The sequence below is a fragment of the Pristiophorus japonicus genome, chromosome 17 (assembly GCF_044704955.1).
Source record: "Pristiophorus japonicus isolate sPriJap1 chromosome 17, sPriJap1.hap1, whole genome shotgun sequence".
NCBI classification, from domain to species: domain Eukaryota; kingdom Metazoa; phylum Chordata; class Chondrichthyes; family Pristiophoridae; genus Pristiophorus; species Pristiophorus japonicus.
This window is the reverse complement of record NC_091993.1, coordinates 66262218-66283006: the sequence shown is the minus strand read 5'-3', so window position 1 is coordinate 66283006 and position 20789 is coordinate 66262218. Positions and strand designations below refer to the sequence as shown.

The 20789-nt window shown below is 47.7% G+C and overlaps 1 protein-coding gene across 1 annotated transcript in view; it reads right to left on the bottom strand.

The window, feature by feature from the left end:
* Positions 1 to 3784: 3784 nt before the first annotated feature.
* Positions 3785 to 20789, bottom strand: part of LOC139228197 (sodium-coupled monocarboxylate transporter 1-like) — a 98066-nt gene continuing 81061 nt past the window's right edge. Inside the window, exons 12-15 of the mRNA XM_070859379.1 lie at positions 18211 to 18413; positions 16123 to 16226; positions 10349 to 10443; positions 3785 to 3958 (exon numbers count right to left, since the gene is read on the bottom strand). Coding sequence (XP_070715480.1) covers positions 3833 to 3958; positions 10349 to 10443; positions 16123 to 16226; positions 18211 to 18413 — 528 coding nt within the window. The 3' untranslated portion in view covers positions 3785 to 3832. The remainder of the gene's footprint in view (positions 3959 to 10348; positions 10444 to 16122; positions 16227 to 18210; positions 18414 to 20789) is intronic.

Here is a 20789-nt window from a genome sequence, read left to right as displayed (position 1 = left end):
CTTCAGTCTGCCAGCGCAGCCTTCGGTCACCTGAGGAAGAGTGTGTTTGAAGACCAGGCCCTCAAATCTGGCACCAAGCTTATGATCTACAGGGCGGTAGTGATACCCGCCCTCCTATACGGCTCAGAGACGTTGACCATATACAGTAGTCACCTCAAAGCACTGGAGAAGTACCACCAGCGATGCCTCCGCAAGATCCTGCAAATCCACTGGGAGGATAGACGCAGAGTCATCAGTGTTCTCGCTCAGGCCAACACCCCCAGAATCGAAGCACTGACCACACTCGACCAGCTCCATTGGGCAGGCCACGTTGTTCGCATGCCCGACATGAGACTCCCAAAGCAAGCGCTCTACGCGGAATTCCTACATGGCAGGCGAGCCCCAGGTTGGCAGAGGAAACATATCAAAGACATTCTCAATGCCTCCTTGATAAAGTGCAACATCCCCACCAGCACCTGGGAGTCCCTGGCCCAAGACCGCTCTAAGTGGAGGAAGTGCATCCGGGAGGGCTTTGAGCACTTCGAGTCTCGTCGCCAAGAGCATACAGAAATCAAGCACAGACAGTGGAAGGAGCGTGAGGCAAACCAGTCCCACCCACCCTTTCCTTCAACCACTGTCCCACCTGTGACAGAGACTGTAATTCTCGTATTGGACTGTACAGCCACCTGAGAACGCAGTTTTAGAGTGGAAGCAAGTCTTCCTCGATTCCGATGGACTGCCAATGATGATGATGATGTTTACTTTGGGAAAAACTGATTTTCTACCTTCTCAAATATAGAAAGAAAAGAGGATGAAAGTATACATTTGGATGTATCGTGTAATCATTGAATCCAATGTGATGGAATGTTTCCCAAATGTAGAAACAGCATTACGGCCATATTTGTCATTGATGGTCACTAATTGTAGGGGAGAATGTTCCTTCTCTCTTCTCAAAAGGATAAAAAATGTCTTACCATGGATCAGGGGCATCTCGCTGCTTTGTCTCTTTTGAGCATTGATAGTGAAATTGTCAGGGTTTTAAATGTTGATGATATTATTCATGACTTTGCCACAGCTAAAGCCAGGAAGGAACCAGTCTTTGTTTGAAGAGACCAATTTTTGTTTGATATTGCAGTTTAAGAGTTTAAGTAAGGAAGAAACCAATCTCTGCTTGAATTGTACGCTATTTTTTTAATGTACATAGCTTTGATTTATGTAATTTGTTTGCCACAGTGAAGGGCAGGAACTTACCAGTCTTTGTTTGAAAATATGTATTCAGAGAATGTTTTGTTTGATATCAGTTTAAAGCCAGGAAGAAACCTGTTTGAATTGTTGGTTGTTTTTTAATATACATAGCTTTGATTTTTGTTAGTTATTAAATGTGGATAAATATAAATTATATTTGTTTGATGATTTTATGAATTGTATGTAATATATAGTATATCTATAGGCTTTTCCCTCCTATTAGCCTTCGGCCCCTCACAGCCTTAATCCGGCACTGTAGCGGGGGCGACCTCGGTGGTGGATCCCGACCCCACTATTGGCTCATCCTGGCCTCTGAATTGAATTTACCTATCCAGCATGTTTTTCAGCCAATTAGAGGAAGAGGTCTGGGTACGTCAGTTGATAACCCGTCATCAGTTGGTTTCCCTAAAGGGACCAAGGTCAATTTTCTTTTGGCATTTATGCCGCATTGAGGTGCTGCGAACACTGGCAATCACTGCACAGAGAGGCTCGGCTGCACCCAGGCTCTCCCATCACTCCCTCCATATGCTTGTGTAAAGACTTGCAGCATCCTGAATCTGCAGTGGATTTGAAGCTGTCAACTCATCAACTGATTCAGTGGCCACTGATCTCCTGCCTCAGCTTCACAGACAAGGTTGAGGAACAGTGGGGAATTGGTGGACAACCTTTCACAAGCCACCAATGATTTTAATTGCCTTCCCTGCTGCTGCATATCGAGTCTGTTCAACGCTGATAGAAAAACCACTTTCCCACCGACCCACCACTGATCCCCTGCACAACCCAGTCCTTAGTCTGGATGGAGACAGGGTCTGGATGGAGAGTGGGAGGGCAAATGTCAGGTCTGTCAGCACTGAGCAGACCTGACATGCAGAGGCAGGGGAGGCAGTTAAAACTCATTAGTGTCTTGTGTAGCCGCTTATCAATGTTTATTTTCTCAGCATTTTGGAATTAACAGGTCACCCACCAGTATCCTGCTGCATCTAGACCTTGTCTGTGAAGCTGAGGCGAGAGATTAGTGGCCATTCAATCAGCTGATGAGTTGACCGCTTCAAATGTCAAGTCAAATCACCCAGCTGATTGAGAAATGTTCCTCCGTAAAATCCAGCCTGTTGTGCTGGAAGCCAGCCCTGTCGGCAGCACAGGCCCTCCCCAGTAATTTGTTTTGTGATAAATCCAATTTCAGCTGTTTAATCAAACTGCAGCAAGTTACCACTCTTAATTATATCAAGGAATATTGTTTAATGCAAAATGTTTTTTTAAATTATGTTCTAAAACACTGGTCCTTGCGGCATGGCGGCTCTGACCTGCAAGGCCCATCAGCAGGTCGGGACCTTCAAAGGAACGTACCGCTTCAAGGTGCAGCATGTGCTGGAGAGTGACAGCTGTGAAGAGGGCGAGGATTGGATGTCACCAAGGTCCACGTCGCTGATTGCAGCGTGGGCAGGTACAGCAGGAGCAGTGAGTGATCGTGGAATGACGTGATCGGGGCCCAGCAGAGCCGAGGGCCCAGGGGCAGCACGGGCCCAGCCCACACTGCGATATGTGTGCACACTAGGTCCATGCAGCAGAGCTGGCCTCCAGTCGTCCTGGTTAATCCCTGCCACTGGACCAAGACCTGACTCTGTCAAGCCTATGGCCACCACACGTTAAAAAAGTCCACGCACAGGCATCTTCCACCCTTCAACATGTAGTTTGGTATCTGGAATATTAGGTCCTTCATTGAAACATTTGTGAACTCATCTCTTTTTGGCGTGAAAGCACGTCATCCTCGATACGAGGGAGCGCCTCTGATGATGAAAACACAGGCCAATTGCGCTGGTTCATGGCATATTTTATATTTGGCGATATGCAAATGGTTTTGAACGTCACACCTGCCCACATTATGGTATATACACTGCATTTGTGTGAAGATGTGATGAGGCACATCAGTTTTTCTGTCTAAAATTGCAGTCCCTATTTATTACTGCAATAATAGTCTTTGATGCAGTGTCGCAGTGCATGAACTAAAACTTACAAAGTCGGAGTCAGGATTCCCCTGGTCAAAGGTCAGAAACCGGCAGAGAGGTTTGATTTCCTCTGGTGATATATTAGACAAGGTCTTCATGTAACATTTAATCAAATATAGACATTGGAGTGTTTAAAATTAATAGCCAAGAAATTCTGCAGAGCTGCTTCCGCTGATGTTACTTTTCTGGAAGTGTGGCAGCAAACTCCATTTACACCGCACTGCGGGAAAAGTAGCTCGAGGCGGGTGCAGAATTCTGCTCAAAATTGCACTAGGTTTCAGAAGTGTTTATCAAAAATTTCCATTCAAACTCATTTGCATATCGTCAAACATAAAATCTGTCATGAACCAACACAATTGTAAACATTTTAGAACATAATTTTTTTTAAAAAAACATTGCATTAAAACATATTCCTTGATATGAGAGTGGTAACTTGATGCAGTTTGATTCCTTCAGCTCTGCGCAATTTCCAGGAACAGTGCACAAGGTGATGACATGTCACCCAATGCACAAGCCAGAGGAAATGAAACGCCCAAAGCTGGTAAATATCCTCATTTGCAACACGTTCAATATATTTGTATCGAAGACGGTACAAGTGCTCCTTATAAGTATGTCGTGACTAGGATGTGGTCCCTTTTCTCAGAAAAGTTGAGCTCCTGGTGACTGAAGGTGAGGTTTTCCTTCCCCCTGTTGGCTGTCTCATCCAACTTCTCCTTGGTGTCCTTCACCTGTGGGCACAGAGAGGAAACTGGTTAATGGAACAACATCGCAGGCCAACGCAGAGCCAATACAAGTAGACTAGGACAAATTCCATCTATTCACATATTTGGGAATCTGCACTGTTAAATATATATCACTGGGAATTTCCTCGGGTTCTTATCCCATTTAACCCACAGGAATGTTAGCAGAAACCCCGTTCATGCCGTGTATATGAGGCTCCCACCTACCTTCCACCAATGTTCGGGTGGCTGATTGGGAGAATTCTCCTGAGGTTCCCGACGCTATTTCAGATTGCAGAAAAGTCTGCATACCTCAGAGTGTCAGCAGGTGGTGTTGCAGCATCAGCAAACAGTCAATAGTGGCCTCAGCCAGTGGGCACATGGTGGTACTGCAGCCACATTCACTCGAGAGCAAGGTGAATTCACTGCTTGAGTGGGCTGACTTGCCACTTACTGTGAGGTCATCTTATTTCAAATAATTGCATAGCAGCAGGAGGGAAAAGGTGGCAGGACTGCTGGCTGCCTGTTGAATGCCAGCAGAATTTCCTGGAGGAAAGGGCAGTAGGGCGCACAGTAATGGGGGAAGGGCAGGCAGGGGAGTTTTTCTTCTATATGTTAGGGCCCCTCTATGGTGCATGCACCAAACAGTTTGTGTGCAGCCCAGTTGACCTGGCAAAGTCCTCCACACTAATATCTGGGGACTCGTGACAAAAATTGGGAGAGCTGTCTTACAGACTATTCAAGCAACAGGCTAACAGTCATACTCATGCCTTTCAGAATCATGCCTTTAAGCCAATGTCACAGACTCCATCACCATCCCTGGGTATGTCCTGTCCCACTGGCAGGATAGACCCACCAGGGGTGGCACACTGGTCTACAGTTGGGAGAGAGTGGCCCTGGGAGTCCTCAACATCGACTCCGGAACCCATGAAATCTCATGGCTTCAGGTCAAACATGGGCAAGGAAACCTCCTGCTGATTACCACCTACCGCCCTCCCTCAGCTGATGAATCCGTACTCCTCCATGTTGAGCACCATTTGGAAAAAGTACTGAAGATAGTAAGGGCACAGAATGTACTCTGGGTGGGGAACTTCACTGTCCATTACCAGGAGTGGCTCGGTAGCACCACTACTGACCGAGCCGGCTGAGTCCTGAAGGTCATAGCTGCCAGAATGGGTCTGTGGCAGATGGTGAGAGAACCAAACGAGGGATAAACCTATTTGACCTCGTCCTCACCAATCTACCTGTCGCAGATGCATCTGTCCATGACAGCATTGGTAGCAGTGACCACCGCACAGTCCTTGTGGAGATGAAGGTCTGTCTTCACACTGAGGACACCCTCCATTGTGTTGTGTGGCACTACCACCGTGCTAAATGAGATAGATTCAGAACAGATCTAGCAGCTCAAAACTGGGCATCCATGAGGTGCTGTGGGCCATCAGCAGGAGCAGAATTGTATTCCACCACAATCTGTAACCTCATGTCCCGGCAGATCACTCTATCATTATCAATCCAGGCGATCAACCCTGGTTTAATGAGGAGTGCAGAAGAGCATGTCAGGAGCAGCACCAGGCATACCTAAAAATGAGGTGCCAACCTGCGGAAGCTGCAACAATGGGCTACATGCATTCTAAACTGCGGAAGCAGCATGCTATAGACAGAGCTAAGCGATTCCACAACCAACGGATCAGATCAAAGCTCTGCAGTCCTGCCGCATCTAGTCTTGAATTGTGGCGGACAATTAAACAACTAATGGAAAGAGGAGGCTCCATGAACATCCCCATCCTCAATGATGGTGGAGCCCAGCACGTGAGTGCAAAAGACAAGAGTGAAACGTTTGCCACCATGTTCACTCAGAAGTGCCAAGTGGATGATCCATATCTGCTTTCTCCTGAGATCCCCACCATCACAGAAGCCAGTTTTCAGCCAATTCGATTCACTCAACATGATATCAAGAAACAGCTGAGCGCACTGGATACAACAAAGGCTATGAGCCCCGACAACATCCTGACTGTCGTGCTGAAGACTTGTGCTCCAGAACTAGCTGCGGCCTTTAGCCAAGCTGTTCCAATACAGCTACAACACTGGCATCTACCCGACAATGTGGAAAACTGCTCAGGTATGACCTGTCCATAAAAAGCAGGACAAATCCAATCCGGCCAATTACCGCCCCATCAGTCTACTCTCAATCATCAGCAAAGTGATAGAAGGTGTCATCGACAGTGCTATCAAGCGGCACTTACTCACCAATAGCCTGCACACCGATGCCCAGTTTGGGTTCTGCCAGGGTCACTCAGCTCCAGACCTCATTACAGCCTTGGTCCAAACATGGACAAAAGAGCTAAATTCCAGAGGTGAGGTGAGAGTGACTGCCCTTGACATCAAGGCAGCATCAGACCGAGTGTGGCATCAATGAGCCCTAGTAAAACTGAAATCAATGTAAATCAGGGGGAAAACTGTCCATTGGCTGGAAGATGGAGAAGCACAAAGGAAGATGGTTGTAGTTGTTGGAGGTCAATCATCTCAGCCCAGGACATCGCTGGAGGAGTTCCTCAGGGCAGAGTCCTAGGCCCAACCATCTTCAGGTGATTCATCAATGACCTTCCCTCCACCATAAGGTCAGAAGTGGGGATGTTCGCTGATGATTGCACAGTGTTCAGTTCCATTCACAACACCTCAGAAAATGATGTGGTCCATGCCCACATCCAGCAAGACCTGGACGACATTCAGGCTTAGGCTGATAAGCGGCAAGTAACATTCGTGCCACACAAGTGTCAGGCAATGATTATCTCCAACATGTGAGAGTCTAGCCACCTCCCCTTGACATTCAACAGCATTACCATCGCCAAATCCCCTGCCATCAACAGCCTGGGGGGTCAACGCTAACCAGAAACTTAACTGGACCAGCCAAATAAAATGTCTCACTTCCTGACTCCCCAAAGCCTTTCCACCATCTACAATGCGCAAGTCAGGCACCCCATCCACCACCTTAAGTATTCACTCCCTCCACCACCGCCACAAGATGCACTGCAGCAAGTTGTCAAGGCTTCTTCGACAGCACCTCCCAAGCCCGCGACCTCTACCACCTAGAAGGACAAGGACAGTCGGCACATGGGAACGCCATCACTTGCAAGTTCCCCTACAAGTTACACGCTGTCCTGACTTGAAACTATATCGTCGTTTCTTCATTGTTGCTGGATCAAAATCCTGGAACTTCCTCTCCAACAGCACCATGGGAGTACCTTCACCACACAGACTGCAGCGGTTCAAGAAAGCAGCTCACCACCATCTTTTCAAGGGTAAATAAGGTCAGGCAATAAATGCTGGCCTTGCCAGCGATGCCCACATCCCGGAAAAAATAAAACAAAATTTATGCTCCACATGAGCCACCTCCCAAGAATTTCTCGCCAATATATATTTAGCAGAGCAGATTCCCAAATCTGTGAATCTAACCCTGTCAGCATCGGTATGTGGCGGCATGAGTTTGTTTACAGTATCCAGTTTACATCTGCCCTCCCAACCCTCCAAGTCTCACTATCATATGACTGAAGGAAAGGTCAACTCCAGATCCAAAGGGTCACAGAGCTCCCTAGATGACGAAAGAGATAGACAGGAAGATGTAGCAGAAAAAGAGCGCGTATGACAGATGTCAGGTCGAGAATACATCTGAGAATCGGGATAAATATAGAAAGCTCAGAGGAGAAGTGAAAAAGAAAAGAGGGGCAAAGAGAGGGTTTGAGAATAGATTGGCAACTAACATAAAAGGAAATCCAAAAGGCTTCTATCGGTATATAAATAGTAAACGGTTAGTAAGAGGGGGGGTGGGGCCGATTAGAGACCAAAAAGGAGACCTACGCATGGAGGTAAAGGGTATGGCTGAGGTACTAAATGAGTACTTTGCATCTGTCTTCACCAAGGAAGAAGATGCTGCCATAGACATAATGAAGGAGGAGGAGAGGAGATACTGGATAGGATAAAAATTGATAAAGACGAGGTACTAGAAAGGCTGGCTGTACTTAAAGTAGATAAGTCACCAGGACCGGATGGGATGCATCCTAGGATGCTGAGAGAGGTGAAGGAGGAAATTGCAGAGGTACTGACCATAATCTTCCAATCCTCCTTAGAAATGGGATGGTGCCCGAGGACTGGAGAATTGCAAATGTTACATCCTTGTTCAAAAAGGGTTAAGGATAAACCCAATAACTACAGGCCGTTCAGTTTAACCTCAGCAGTGGAAAGTTTTAGAATCAATAATCAGGGAAAACATTAACAGTCACTTGGACAAGACTGGATTACTTCAGGAAAGCCAGCACGGATTTGTTAAAGGCAAATCATGTTTAACCAACTTGAGCGAGTTTTTTGATGAGGTAACAGAGAGGGTTGCGGTTGACATGGTTTACATGGATTTCCAAAAGGCGATCGACAAAGCGCCACATAATAGGCTTGCCAGCAAAGTTGAAGCTCATAGAATGAAAGGGACTGTGGCAGCATGGATAAGAAATTGGCTCAGTGACAGGAAACTGAGAGTAGTGGTGAACGGTTGTTTTTTGGACTGGTGGTGTTCCCCAGGAGTCGGTACTAGGACCACTGCTTTTCTTGATATATATTAATGACTTGGCTACAGGGCACAATTTCAAAATTTGCAGATGATACAAAACTTGGAAGTATAGTGAACAGCGAGGAGGATAGTGATAGACTTCAAGAGGACATGGAGAGGCTGGTGGAATGGACGGACACATGACAGATTAAATGTAACGCAGAAAAGTGCAAAGTGATACATTTTGGTGGAATGAATGAGGAGAGAAAAAATATACTAAAGGGTACAATCCTAAAAGGGGTGCATAAACAGAGAGACCTGGGGTATATGTGCACAAATCATTGAAGGTGGCAGGGCAGGTTGAGAAAGCGGTTAAAAAAAACTTATGGGATCATGGGCTTCATGAATAGAGGTATAGGGGCCGAACTTCAGGTTCCGGATAAGGCCCATTACCGCCGTTTCGCAGTGAAATTGAGTGGTCGCCGCGTTGCAGTCCATTGGCCGCCACGATCCAAATTCACCCGGGGATTTTTCGGGCTGCCCCCAATTCCGCCCCGCTGCTGCCAACCATCCCAACCATGTCATCAAAACGCGCACCGCCGCTCTCCCACACCTCCATCCCACTCTGCACGGAATTTACCTAAAATAATCCACGATCCACCGCACAGTTCCTGGCAGCTTTTTCAGTCGGTGCACCTTGTTTTCTGTGTGTGAGCCAGCAGCGCGGCGGCCCTTCAAGGGGAGGGCACACTCCCGTGGCCGCCATGTTTTTTTTGACAGCCAACTTCCTGATCGGCTGGGCAATTATGTCCCCGGATCCGGCCTGGCTGTCAGTAGGCAACCTAGCAACCCCTCTTGGGTGCCAGGCCACCTGCCTGGCCGAAACCCTCCCTGGTGGCCCAGAGGCCGAACCTAGAAAAACGCTGCTTCTCTCCCCTTTAAATGAGGGGAGAGACGTGGTTACGCACACACGCACGGACGCCACCACCGCTCCCCCGCTGAGTGACAGCAGCGGAGACTCCGCCCCACTTCCGCCCCTCACCAGCACTTCCTGCCGCACTCCTGCCCCGTTATGACTGACGTCCGGTCCGCTCCAAAAAAATTGCCAAAAAGGTGAAAATGGATCAAGATCCGACGGTAAAACATTTAAAAAGATGTAGGTGCGCCAGCTTTCTGGCGGGCCTGAATTTCGGCCCCATAGAGTACAAAAGCATGGAAATTAGGATAAACTTGTATAAAACACTGGTTCAACCTCAACTGGAGTCTGCGTCCAATTCTGGGCACTGTATCTTAGGAAGGATGTGACGGCCTTAGAGAGGGTGCAGAAAAGATTTACAAGAATGATTCCAGGGATGATTTCAGTTATGTGGATAGACTGGAGAAGCTGGGGTTGTTCACCTTAGAGCAGAGAAGAGTGAGAGGAGATTTGATAGAAGTGTTCAAATTCATGAGGGGTCTGGACAGAGTAGATAAAAACTGCAAAATGGTCGAGAACCAGAGGACACAGATTTAAGGTGATTGGCAAAAGAACCAAAGGTGGCATAATAAAAAAATCTCGAGTGAGTTAGGATCTGGAATGTACTGCCTGAAAGAGTGGTGGAGGCAGACCCATATCACAGCTTTCAAAAGAGAATTGGATAAGTACCTGAAGGAAAATAAATTACAGGGCTTCGGGGAAAGGGTGGGGAACTGGGACTAGCAGAAAGCTAGCACGGGCTCCTTCTATGCTGTAACCATTCTATGATTCTGTGTCAATTTATGTGAGGCCAGTGACACTGAACATGAGAGAATAACTAATGTTGTCTATAACAGCTCTAAAAGTAGAAAGCACAGTTTGAACTGTCCTCGGCCTTGTCGAGTACCTCGGAGTGATCACTTGTGTCGGCAAAGCAGAAACAACACATCAGATCCCTCTGTGTGATCAGAAGCTTCTTGTCCACATTGTTCTCCCTCCCTCCTGTGAGAACCAATAGCAGAGTTCAGTGCACATTAATCATGTCATGTATTCAACTATCATTGTAACCCATGTATAAGCTGACCTAAGTTGTACGCCTTGAGAACATTGACCATTAGGGGTGAACATGTGGGAGACACTCCTAACCTGGACTTTCAGGTATAAAAGGGGAAGCTCCACCCACCTTCATCACTTGAGGTCTTGGTAATAAAGGTAACTGGTCACAGAGTGACCTTCTCTCAAGTATGGGCCTCGTGTGCATTTATACTGTACAGTAAGGGCATATTATTGGCGACGAGAAACTGGGATTTAAACCACACGAGCATGGCCACTTGCAGCACCGAAGAGATGTACTGTGTTGGTGATGATTGGGACAACTTTATTGAGAGACTACAGCAAAGTTTTGTCACTCAGGAATGGCTGGGACAGGATTCGGACGACAAACGCAAGGCTCATCTCCTGACGGTTTGTGGATCCAGAACGTACTCCCTGATGAAGGACCTTCTAGCGCCAGAGAAGCCGCTGGACAAGATGTTCGAGGAGCTCAGTAAGTTATCGGGGAACATCTTAAACCGGTGAGCAGCATGCACATGGCGAGACACCGGTTTTATACACACCGGCGGCGAGAAGGGCAAAGCGTTCCAGACTTCGTGGCAGATCTCCGGCGACAGGCGAGCCTATGTAAGTTCCCAGATGCATGCAGAGCGGAGATGCTGCGAGACTTTTTTATTGAGGGTATCGGGCACGTTGAGGTTTTCAGGAAACTGATCGAGACCAAAGACTTGACCTTGGAAGCGGCGGCTCTGATAGCCCAGACATTTATCTCGGGAGGAAGAGACCAGAATGATGTATGACAAAAATCTTGGCTCAAATGCGGCAAACGACCAGGGAGTCAACATTGTTAACGCGGCACACAGTTCTCTAGGCAGACAAGGGCAATCGGACATGCCCCAGCATGCAGTCGAACCCAAAGGGGGTATTCAACAGACACAATGGCTAGCTGAACGGCGATTCATGCCATCGCAATGGACAATGCGGCCAGTAATGGGGCCATCAACACCTGTTAATGGTGCGCTTAAGGACAGTTATAGAGATAGTCAGAGACGATCGACTGGTAATGGACCTTTTGTTTCCAATAATGGGGCCTCCAGCTCATGCTGGAGGTGTGGAGGCAAATTACTCAGCAATATACCTGCAGAAACTGCAACATCAGCGGTCACTTGGCACGTTTGTGCAGGAAGCCTGCAGCCAGGTTGGTGTACGAGGAGGATGGGCCCGATGTAAGCCCTACGAGGTCAAATGAATACTGGGGGAAAATCGCTGGAAGCTGAAGTTCAGCGAGTTCATGTGGAGCACATATACAGTTCATATACCAGGATGCCACCGATAATGATGAAAGTGCTCCTCAATGGCATCCCAGTATCAATGGAGCTGGACACGGGGGCCAGCCAGTCCCAAACTGTTTGAAAGGTTGTGGGTGTCCAAAGCCAGGAGGCCAAAATTATTGCCGATTGACGCACAGCTATGGACATATACAAAGGGGATCATTCCGGTGCTAGGCAGCGCCACAGTAGTCGTGACCCATAAAGATTCGGAGAACAGGTTGCCACTCTGGATTGTCCCAGGGGACGGTCCCGCACTACTGGGGAGGAGTTGACTTGCTGTCATGAACTGGAAATGGGTCAATGTCAATGCAATTTAATCTGTGGAGCGAGTATCCTGCTCATAGGTCCTGGACAAATTTGACTCATTATTTCAACCAGGCATCGGCACTTGGAATGGGGGCCAAGGTAGTGATTCGCATAAACCCGGACGCCAGGCCAGTACACCACAATGCCAGAGCAGTGCCGTAAGTGGTGCGGAAAAAGATAGAATGCGAATTGGACCGCCTGCTGAGGGAAGGCATCATCTCGCCAGTTGAATTCACTGACTGGGCAAGCCTGATTGTGCCAGTGCTCAAGGCGGATAGGTCGGTCAGGATATGTGGTGATTACAAGGCCACCATCAATTGGGTGTCACTCCAAAACCAGTACCCGCTACCAAGAGCAGAGGGCCTCTTTGCGACGCTATCCGGTGGCAAACTTTTTTCAAAATTGGACCTGACCTCAGCTTACATGACCCAGGAGCTGGCGAGTGAGTCGAAGAAGCTGACCATCATCATGACACACAAGGGGTTGTTTGAGTATAACAGATGTCCGTTCGGGATTTGTTCGGCCGCCGCGATCTTTCAGCGAAATATGGAAAACCTCCTCAAGTCGATTCCAAGGACGGTGGTTTTTCAAGACGACATCCTCATCACGGGTCACAATACTGAAAAACACCTCCACAACCTGGAGGAGGTGCTACGCAGACTGGACCGGGTAGGGCTGCGACTGAAAAAGGCGAAGTGCGTCTTCTTAGCTCCAGAGGTAGAATTCCTGGGGAGGAGGATAGTAGCAGACAGGATCAGACCTACTGCGTCCAAAACGGAAACGATCCAGAGAGCACCCAAACCCCATAACACGACGGAGCTGCGTTCGTTCCTGGGGCTCCTGAACTATTTTGGTAACTTTCTTCCCAAATTGAGCACACTGTTAGAGCCGCGACACGTGCTCCTACGCAAAGGTCGCGATTGGGTCTGGGGGGACAGCCAGGAAAGGGCTTTTAATAGAGCACGCAATTTGCTTTGCTCCAACAAACTGTTAACGTTATATGACCCATGTAAGAAACTAGTTTTAACGTGCGATGCTTCGTCCTATGCGGTCGGGTGTGTGTTGCAGCATGTGAATGATAAGTTGCAGCCAGTAGCTTATGCCTTCAGAAGTCTGTCCCAGGGAGAAAGGGGCTACGGGATGGTAGAAAAGGAAGCGCTAGCATGTGTATATGCTGTAAAAAAAAATTTAAAAAAATGCACCAGTACCTGTTTGGCAGGAAATTTGAGCTGAAGACAGATCACAAACCCCTAACGTCCCTTTTGGCCAACAACAAGGCCATAAATGCGAATGCATCGGCCCGCATACAGAGGTGAGCACTCACGTTAGCCAGCTATGACTACACAATTCGGCACAGATCGGGCACTGAAAACTGCACCGATGCACTCAGCTGTCTCCCACTAGCCACCACTGAGGGGGCAACTGAGCATGATGCTGAGATGGTCATGGCTGTTGAAGCTTTCGAAAGCGAAGGCTCACCTGTGGCAGTCCATCAGATTAAAGTCTGGACAAACAAAGACCCGCTACTACTTTAGTTAAGAAATGTGTCCTGAATGGGGACTGGGCAGCCATGTATGGGGCATGCCCTGAGTAATTTAAACTGTTTCATAGGCGCAAGGATGAACTCTTGATTCAGGCCGATTGCCTACTGTGGGGAAACCGAGTAGTCATGCCCCAGATGGGCAGAGAGGTCTTTATCAGAGAACTTCACAATGAGCACCCGGGCATTGTCATGATGAAGGCAATTGCCTGGTCACACGTTTGGTGGCCAGGGATAGATGCAGACCTGGAACTTTGTGTTTGCAGGTGCAACACGTGTGCTCAGCTCGGCAACGCACCCAGGGAAGCCCACCTTAGCCCTTGGTCCTGGTCCACCAAGCCATGGTCACGCATCCATGTGGACTACGCAGGTCCTTTCATGGGAAAAATGTTTTTGGTTGTAGTAGATGCCTACTCCAAATGGATTAAGTGTGCCATTTTAAATTCAAGCACATCCTCTGCTACGGTAGAAAATCTACAGGCAATGTTTGCCGCCCATGGTCTATCGGATGTCTTAGTCAGCGACAATGGCCTGTACTTCACAAGCACTGAATTCCAGGACTTCATGGCAGGCAATGGAATCAACCATGTCAGAACGGCACCGTTCAAGCCGGCCTCAAACAGCCAGGCAGAACGAGCAGTGCAAATAATCAAACAGGGGATGCTCAGAATCCAAGGGGGTTCCCTACAAAACCACTTATAGCGCCTCCTGTTGGCCAATAGATCCCAACCACACTCGCTCACAGGGGTTCCACCCGCAGAGCTGCTAATGAAAAGGACGCTCAAAACCAGGTTATCCCTTATACACCCTACTATGAAATTGTTGTGAGCAGGCATCAGTCACAATGTGACTACCATAACAGGAATGCGAGGGCGCGATGTATTGATGTCAATGACCCTGTTTGTCCTTAATTACGCTGCAGGGCCCAAATGGCTTGCAGGCATTGTGATTGCCAAAGAGGAGAATCGGGTTTTGGTAGTTAAACTTACCAATGTACAAATCTGCCACAAACACGTGGATCAAACTAAAAGGAGGTTCAGCAAACCCATAGAAGAAGCAGAGGAAGAACACGACGGAGAGTTCACTCTACCACAGGTGACCGAACACCGGAACCAAGCGGAAGAGAGCCCAGTCACTGTGGGCAATCCGGACAGGCCTGAGGCACCGCAAACAGCAGACACTCAAGCCAGCGCCCAACAACCGGAGCCCCAACTCGGGCGCTCTACAAGGGAGCGTAAACCACCAGAGAGACTTAACCTGTGATCCCAATAAGACTTTGGGGGGGGGGGGAGGTGATGTCATGTATTCAACTATCATTGTAACCCATGTATAAGCTGACCTAAGTTATACACCTTGAGAACATTGACCACTAGGGATAAACTTGTGGGAGACACTCCTAACCTGGACTTTCAGGTATAAAAGGGGAAGCTCCACCCACCTTCATCACTTGAGGTCTTGGTAATAAAGGTAACTGGTCACAGAGTGACCTTCTCTCCAGTATGGGCCTCGTGTGCATCTATATGGTATCGTAAGGACATATCAAATCACATGACAGGAACAACAGCAACTCCTAAAATCCACATAGAATGGAGAACTGAAGCGTGGCTTCAGGACTGATTCTACACAGAGCAAACAGCTGATCCCAGACACATCATTGCATCAGAGGTCAGCAATTCCTCCCATGGGAGAAACTGGGTGAGCAATTCCACCACAGTCTAACAGCTAGTGTGCAATGTTGGGAAAGTCCATGGACAGAGCACTTTCTGCCTTTCAAGGGGCATCATCTTCACAACAAACACTTTCACAAACTTTTTAGGTTTGAGGTGTGGGGACAGCCACAGAAGTTGTGCTTCACTTCAGCCATGATGGTATCATACACAAAAAGTGCAATGGTGATTTTGATTTTTACAGAAATGAATGCCTCATTAAAACAATTTTGAAAGGAGATTAGCTTTACATGAATAGGGTCTTGCAAGACTCAGTCAACATGCGCAAATTAAAATAAACCTGTTCTCTTGAGTTCAGTAGCCCTTTGGCCCCACTGTTGGGACCCAACAAATTGTATTGGGTGGAAACTCTAACTCCTGCTTGGTTTCATCAACAATAAGTTGACTCAACTGGAAATATGGAGCTCCAAACTCATTTCCATGGGAATGGGAATTTGGTACAAAGTATGGAGCTCCAAGTTCATTCCCATCGGGATCTGATGCAAAGTGTAGAGTTCCAAGCTCATTTCTATTCAGGGTGGGGATTTGTTGCAAATACTGATTCTCTAATCTAGTACCAGCTCATATTTGGATAGGGCTGGGTAACACAATCCCTCTTGGCTCCATTTAATTGGTTCTTTATTGTACTGTAATTGAGGGCAATGTTCCTTTATGCCTCTTTAAAATAAAGTGTTACCATCTGACCTACCTATTATACATTCTTATATGGAGAGAAAACACCAACCTGTCAGCAAGCTGATTATGAGCCCAAGAATCAAGACAACCACGGTTGCTAATGGGCTCAAGTAAAGATAGGAGATTGAATACCAAGTGTCTGCAATTGCTGGCCTGAAATCAAAAAAGGGTGCATGTTTTAAGGATAGTATGGCAAAGACCATTAGGTACTGTGAAGTAGGTTGTGTTAGTAGTGAAGAGATAAAGACGGCGGAGTAGCGTAATTGGTCTGTGTACTGTTCTTCTAAATCTTGAACCTGGGATCAAATCCAGATCAGATTGTAGGATTGAAGTCTTTGCTATCTGCTGGCAGTAAGTATCCTACATGAAATGAGTTTGGGATATTTCACACTATAACACTGCACGTGACTGAACTGGCAGCCTCAGTTGGAAAGGCTGTGTAGATAACACTTTCGGGAAATGGAAATATCACTGACACAGTGAAAGGTTATCTTCCGAAGGTGGAGGTCTGGGATCTGAAACCAGCAGGTACTGGGATTGCTCCACGCTCTGGGAGCTGAAACCAGCAGGTAGTGGGATTAGTCCACGCTCTGGAATCTGAAACCAGCAGGAACTGGGATTGGTCCACGCTCTGGGATCTGAAACCAGCAGGAACTGGGATTGGTCCACGCTCTGGGATCTGAAACCAGCAGGTACTGGGATTGGTCCACGCTCTGGGATCTGAAACCAGCAGGTACTGGGATTGGTCCATGCTCTGGGATCTGAAATCAGCAGTTACTGGGATTGATCCATGCTCTGGGATCTGAAACCAGCAGGCACCTGGGTTATACAGACAGCTCTGGAGATCGGTTCCATCTGCCATTGACTCTGTTGACACACAAACCTTTAACATTACTGCTTTACAGTAACACTATAGATGTCGGATACACTGGGCTATGGCTATTTGATACAGGCTGGCAGGAGTGAGAATGTGATCCATGCCCAGCATTCACATCCCGTTTCTGTTGTTTCTCCAATGATTCGCTAAAGTTACGATGGGACATGGGAAGAATCCTGTGGGGAATTTTACCCCTAGGTTTTTAAGGAAAATGTCCTTTGAAACAACAACTCACCAATGAGTGACTCCTTGCCAGGAAGATCAAGAGAACATTGAAGGGAGTGTGAGGTGGCGGTCCCTCCTTGGTTTCTGTAGTTTTTGGTGACAGATAGTTACTACTCCCTGGATACTGGGGGGCCTGAGGCCTGAGACTCCTCGGTTTTGCCTGAACACTCTCACTGTTACAATGGCAAGATTGTGGCAAAAGGGCCATGAATTGGGCTGGGACATGAAGCTTCTGCCCCATCCAAATAAGGATGGCAGCGTAAGACTGGGGGCTTCCAGACTTAGGCTTTCCTTGCTCATGGCCTGGACCGAGAACAATAGGCCAGGACACCAAGTGAGACCATATGATTGCGTTGGGGCCCACCATGGGTGTCCAAGACTAGGTCATGGCCCCCAAAGATTTGTAAAACATTTCTCAGCCTCCTTTCATAAAGGGGGACAATTGCAAACCATGGTCATTTTTCTAGGCACCCTTCACCAAGATTCCCAGCCTCTCCACCGACCCCTACCCCAAGGGTGTAAGTCACATGGGTGCCTGCCTGTAATATTAAAACTAAGCAATCTCGCTCTGACCCCACATAGTTTGCCAGAATCAAGTGTCAGAGGTCATGTGCAGATGCAGACAGCACTCACGCCGAGACAGTGGACTCTGATTGTCAATAATAACTTCCCTGACCACGTCACCCAATCGGTGCATCCACTCGGTGAGGGTAAAGGAGTGTGCTCACAATTCCCCATGCACCAGGCTCTAAATGCAGGAAAAAAAGAAAATGGAGGGCTTGCGGACCTGGGTCATTCTCATAACCCTTCTAGTTGTCAGTTTAAGTGTAACTCTGACAGAGATGCGGGAACACATTAACAGCCCGACCTCTATCGAGAGGAGGGAGGGAAGTATAAGGAAGGGAGACAAAAATAAAAAAATGGAAAAAGTAAATGAATAAAATGATATAATTCTAACAGCAGAACCAAAGTACACCACTAGCAATATGAATACATATAGGCTGCTTGTCTAAAGGCTCAGTAGTCACACTTTACCTGGAGTTCAGCTCTGTAACTGGGTTGATTGTTGTCCAGGGGCTTCCAGTTACTGGATCCAGAGGCTCAGTGATGTTGAACAAACATCCTGCTATGCTGAGATGTAGAGGTCTAGTGTGATCAGGTAGTGGGGTATAGACCTGCCCATTAATTCCTACCCACAGTGTCAGTATGAAACTGATAGCAAGACCAGATATTGCGCCCTGGGAAAAAACACAGCAATCATGAGGTCAATGAGCAGTGCTGAACACCAGCAGTGTAAAACAATAAGTGACCTCAGACACCAGGCTCCAACCTGTCACTGTATCAAAGCACCCAGCTAAGAGCCCTGGTCCCGCTTGCTACTCTATGAGGCCTGGGCTTCTGATTTTTGGGTTTTACCCCATACTCTCAAAATTAATTCCAAATTCAGTCACAACCCAATGGAAGCGCAAAATGCAAATTTCATCTTCAACCTGAACCTGAAGATGGAACGACTCCATCACCCTTGGTGCTGCCTGATACCAATACAATGGCTTTTACGAGTAGGGAGGGGTCTCATACAATCCATGGGAAGATTGTATGAGACCATTAGAAAAAGAAAGAAAAACTTGCATTTATATCACGCCGTTCACGACCTTAGGACGTCCAAAAGTGCTTTACAGCCAATGAAGTACTTTTCAACAGTAGTCACTGTTGTAACGTAGGAAATGTGACAGCCAATTTGCATATAGCAAGGTCCCACAAACAGCAATGATCAGATATTCTGATTTTTGATGTTGGTTGAAGGATAAATATTGGGGAAAACTCCTCTGCTCTTCTTTGAATAATGCCATGGGATCTTTTACATCCATCTGAGGGGTCAGATGGGGCTTCAGTTTAACACCTCATCTGAAAGATGGCAGCTCTGATAGTGCAGCACTCCCACAGTCCTGCATGGTAGTGTCAGCCAAGATTCACTGTCTCGATGTTTACCTTCTGTATGGTGCGAAGTTCAGCTGAAAAAGTTTGTTGAAAATAGACAAGTCTGTTTCCTGGCTCAACATGTTAATGAAGTAACTTGGAATAATCATATTAATATATATAACATATTAGATCGAGGGATAGATTTTCCGATCCTTTGTGCTCCGTTTTTCACCCTGGAGCAGTGGCAATGGCGGCGATAAGGTGTTCTGGGCGGGCAGTCAACCTCCAGCGGCCCGCGGGAGTTGTTGGGGCCGGTTTTGTGGCGGCGCAGAGCAGCACCACCTGGAAGAGCTGCGCCGATGTGCAATGCCCCTGGTTGCGACACCGGCGTGATTTTTGACTCCCGCCGATCCCGAAGTGCGCCCCACCATGACCACCTGGGAAATCAGGTGGGCCAACTATACCGAGAGCACAGAGGTAAGTAATGCAGTCCTAAGGTAAGTATGAGTGTTTTTCTTATAATTTTTTGCGATTTATGTTGTGGTGGCATGGACTATGTACTGGGAATGTTTTTGTGGGGTTTGTTTCAGTTTTTTTCCCCCCAGGCATCTGTCGGAGCGCTCCCGGCTCTTTAGCTCGGCACTTTTCCATGCTAATTCCCAAGAGAGGTGTACAATGCCTCCCTTCGTGCTGCACCCCCTGGCTTGGGGCCCAGCTGCCCAATTTTGAAGACTGAGGGGCAAACTATTCCCGGGCGCAAACTTTACCGCCCCGCAATCATCAAAGCCGAAAATTCAGCCCTTAGTGTTTATTCGTGAGCCTGACCTGATATCATGGCTCCATGAGGGGGAACATCTGGGCAACAGTGACCAAGACATTATACGGTTTTAATTGGTTGGTAGAATTAAAAATACTGAGGGGTTGAAATTGAGTTCCAGCTTTTGGGAGGGAGTGACACCGCCTGAGTGGAGATTTTATCGCCTGGCGGTAATTATCACCATCAACTGCAAAATTCAGTTTTACCGCCTGAAGAGGGGATTGCAGCAGTAATCAGGCATTGCACGCTACTCTGGAGGTAGTAAACGGCGATAAGTGGGGTGGGAAGCGGGGCGACAACATTCAGCCGGTAATCAACATTTGTAACTGCACCTCAGACATACTGGCACCATCTGCATTCAATTCAGGCGGTGATAGGGCGTTGCACTGCCTCGTGTTTATATTCACTTCCTACACACTCACTCAGAGGGTGAAGATGGCAGATGCAGCAGCAACTCGTTAGCATGCTCACCGGTTGCATTTCTTGATGCCCTGGAGAGGCGGCGGAGCTTTCTGCGGACCGAGACTGGCAGGAGGTCACAGACACAGACATTTCGACGTCTATGGAGGGAAGCCGCTCAAAGCATCTCAGCAACTAACACGGTGCCCAGGACAGCAACCCAATGTTGTGAGAGGTGGAACGACATGACGCGGGTGGTGAGGGTGCGTATCTTTAACGTTAACCTGAGCATGCCATGCTCTGAGCTCAATGTGCAGTCTCTCCTCGATGTGAACGTGTTGGACCCCATGATCTACATGGGTGAGGTCAGATGCAAGGTTCACATTTGCAGCCTCACCCACTCCAAGGGCCTGCATGCGCTGTTAACCTTCCTACTCCGTTATTGAAACCCACCCCTCATCTTGTTACCTCCTCAGTC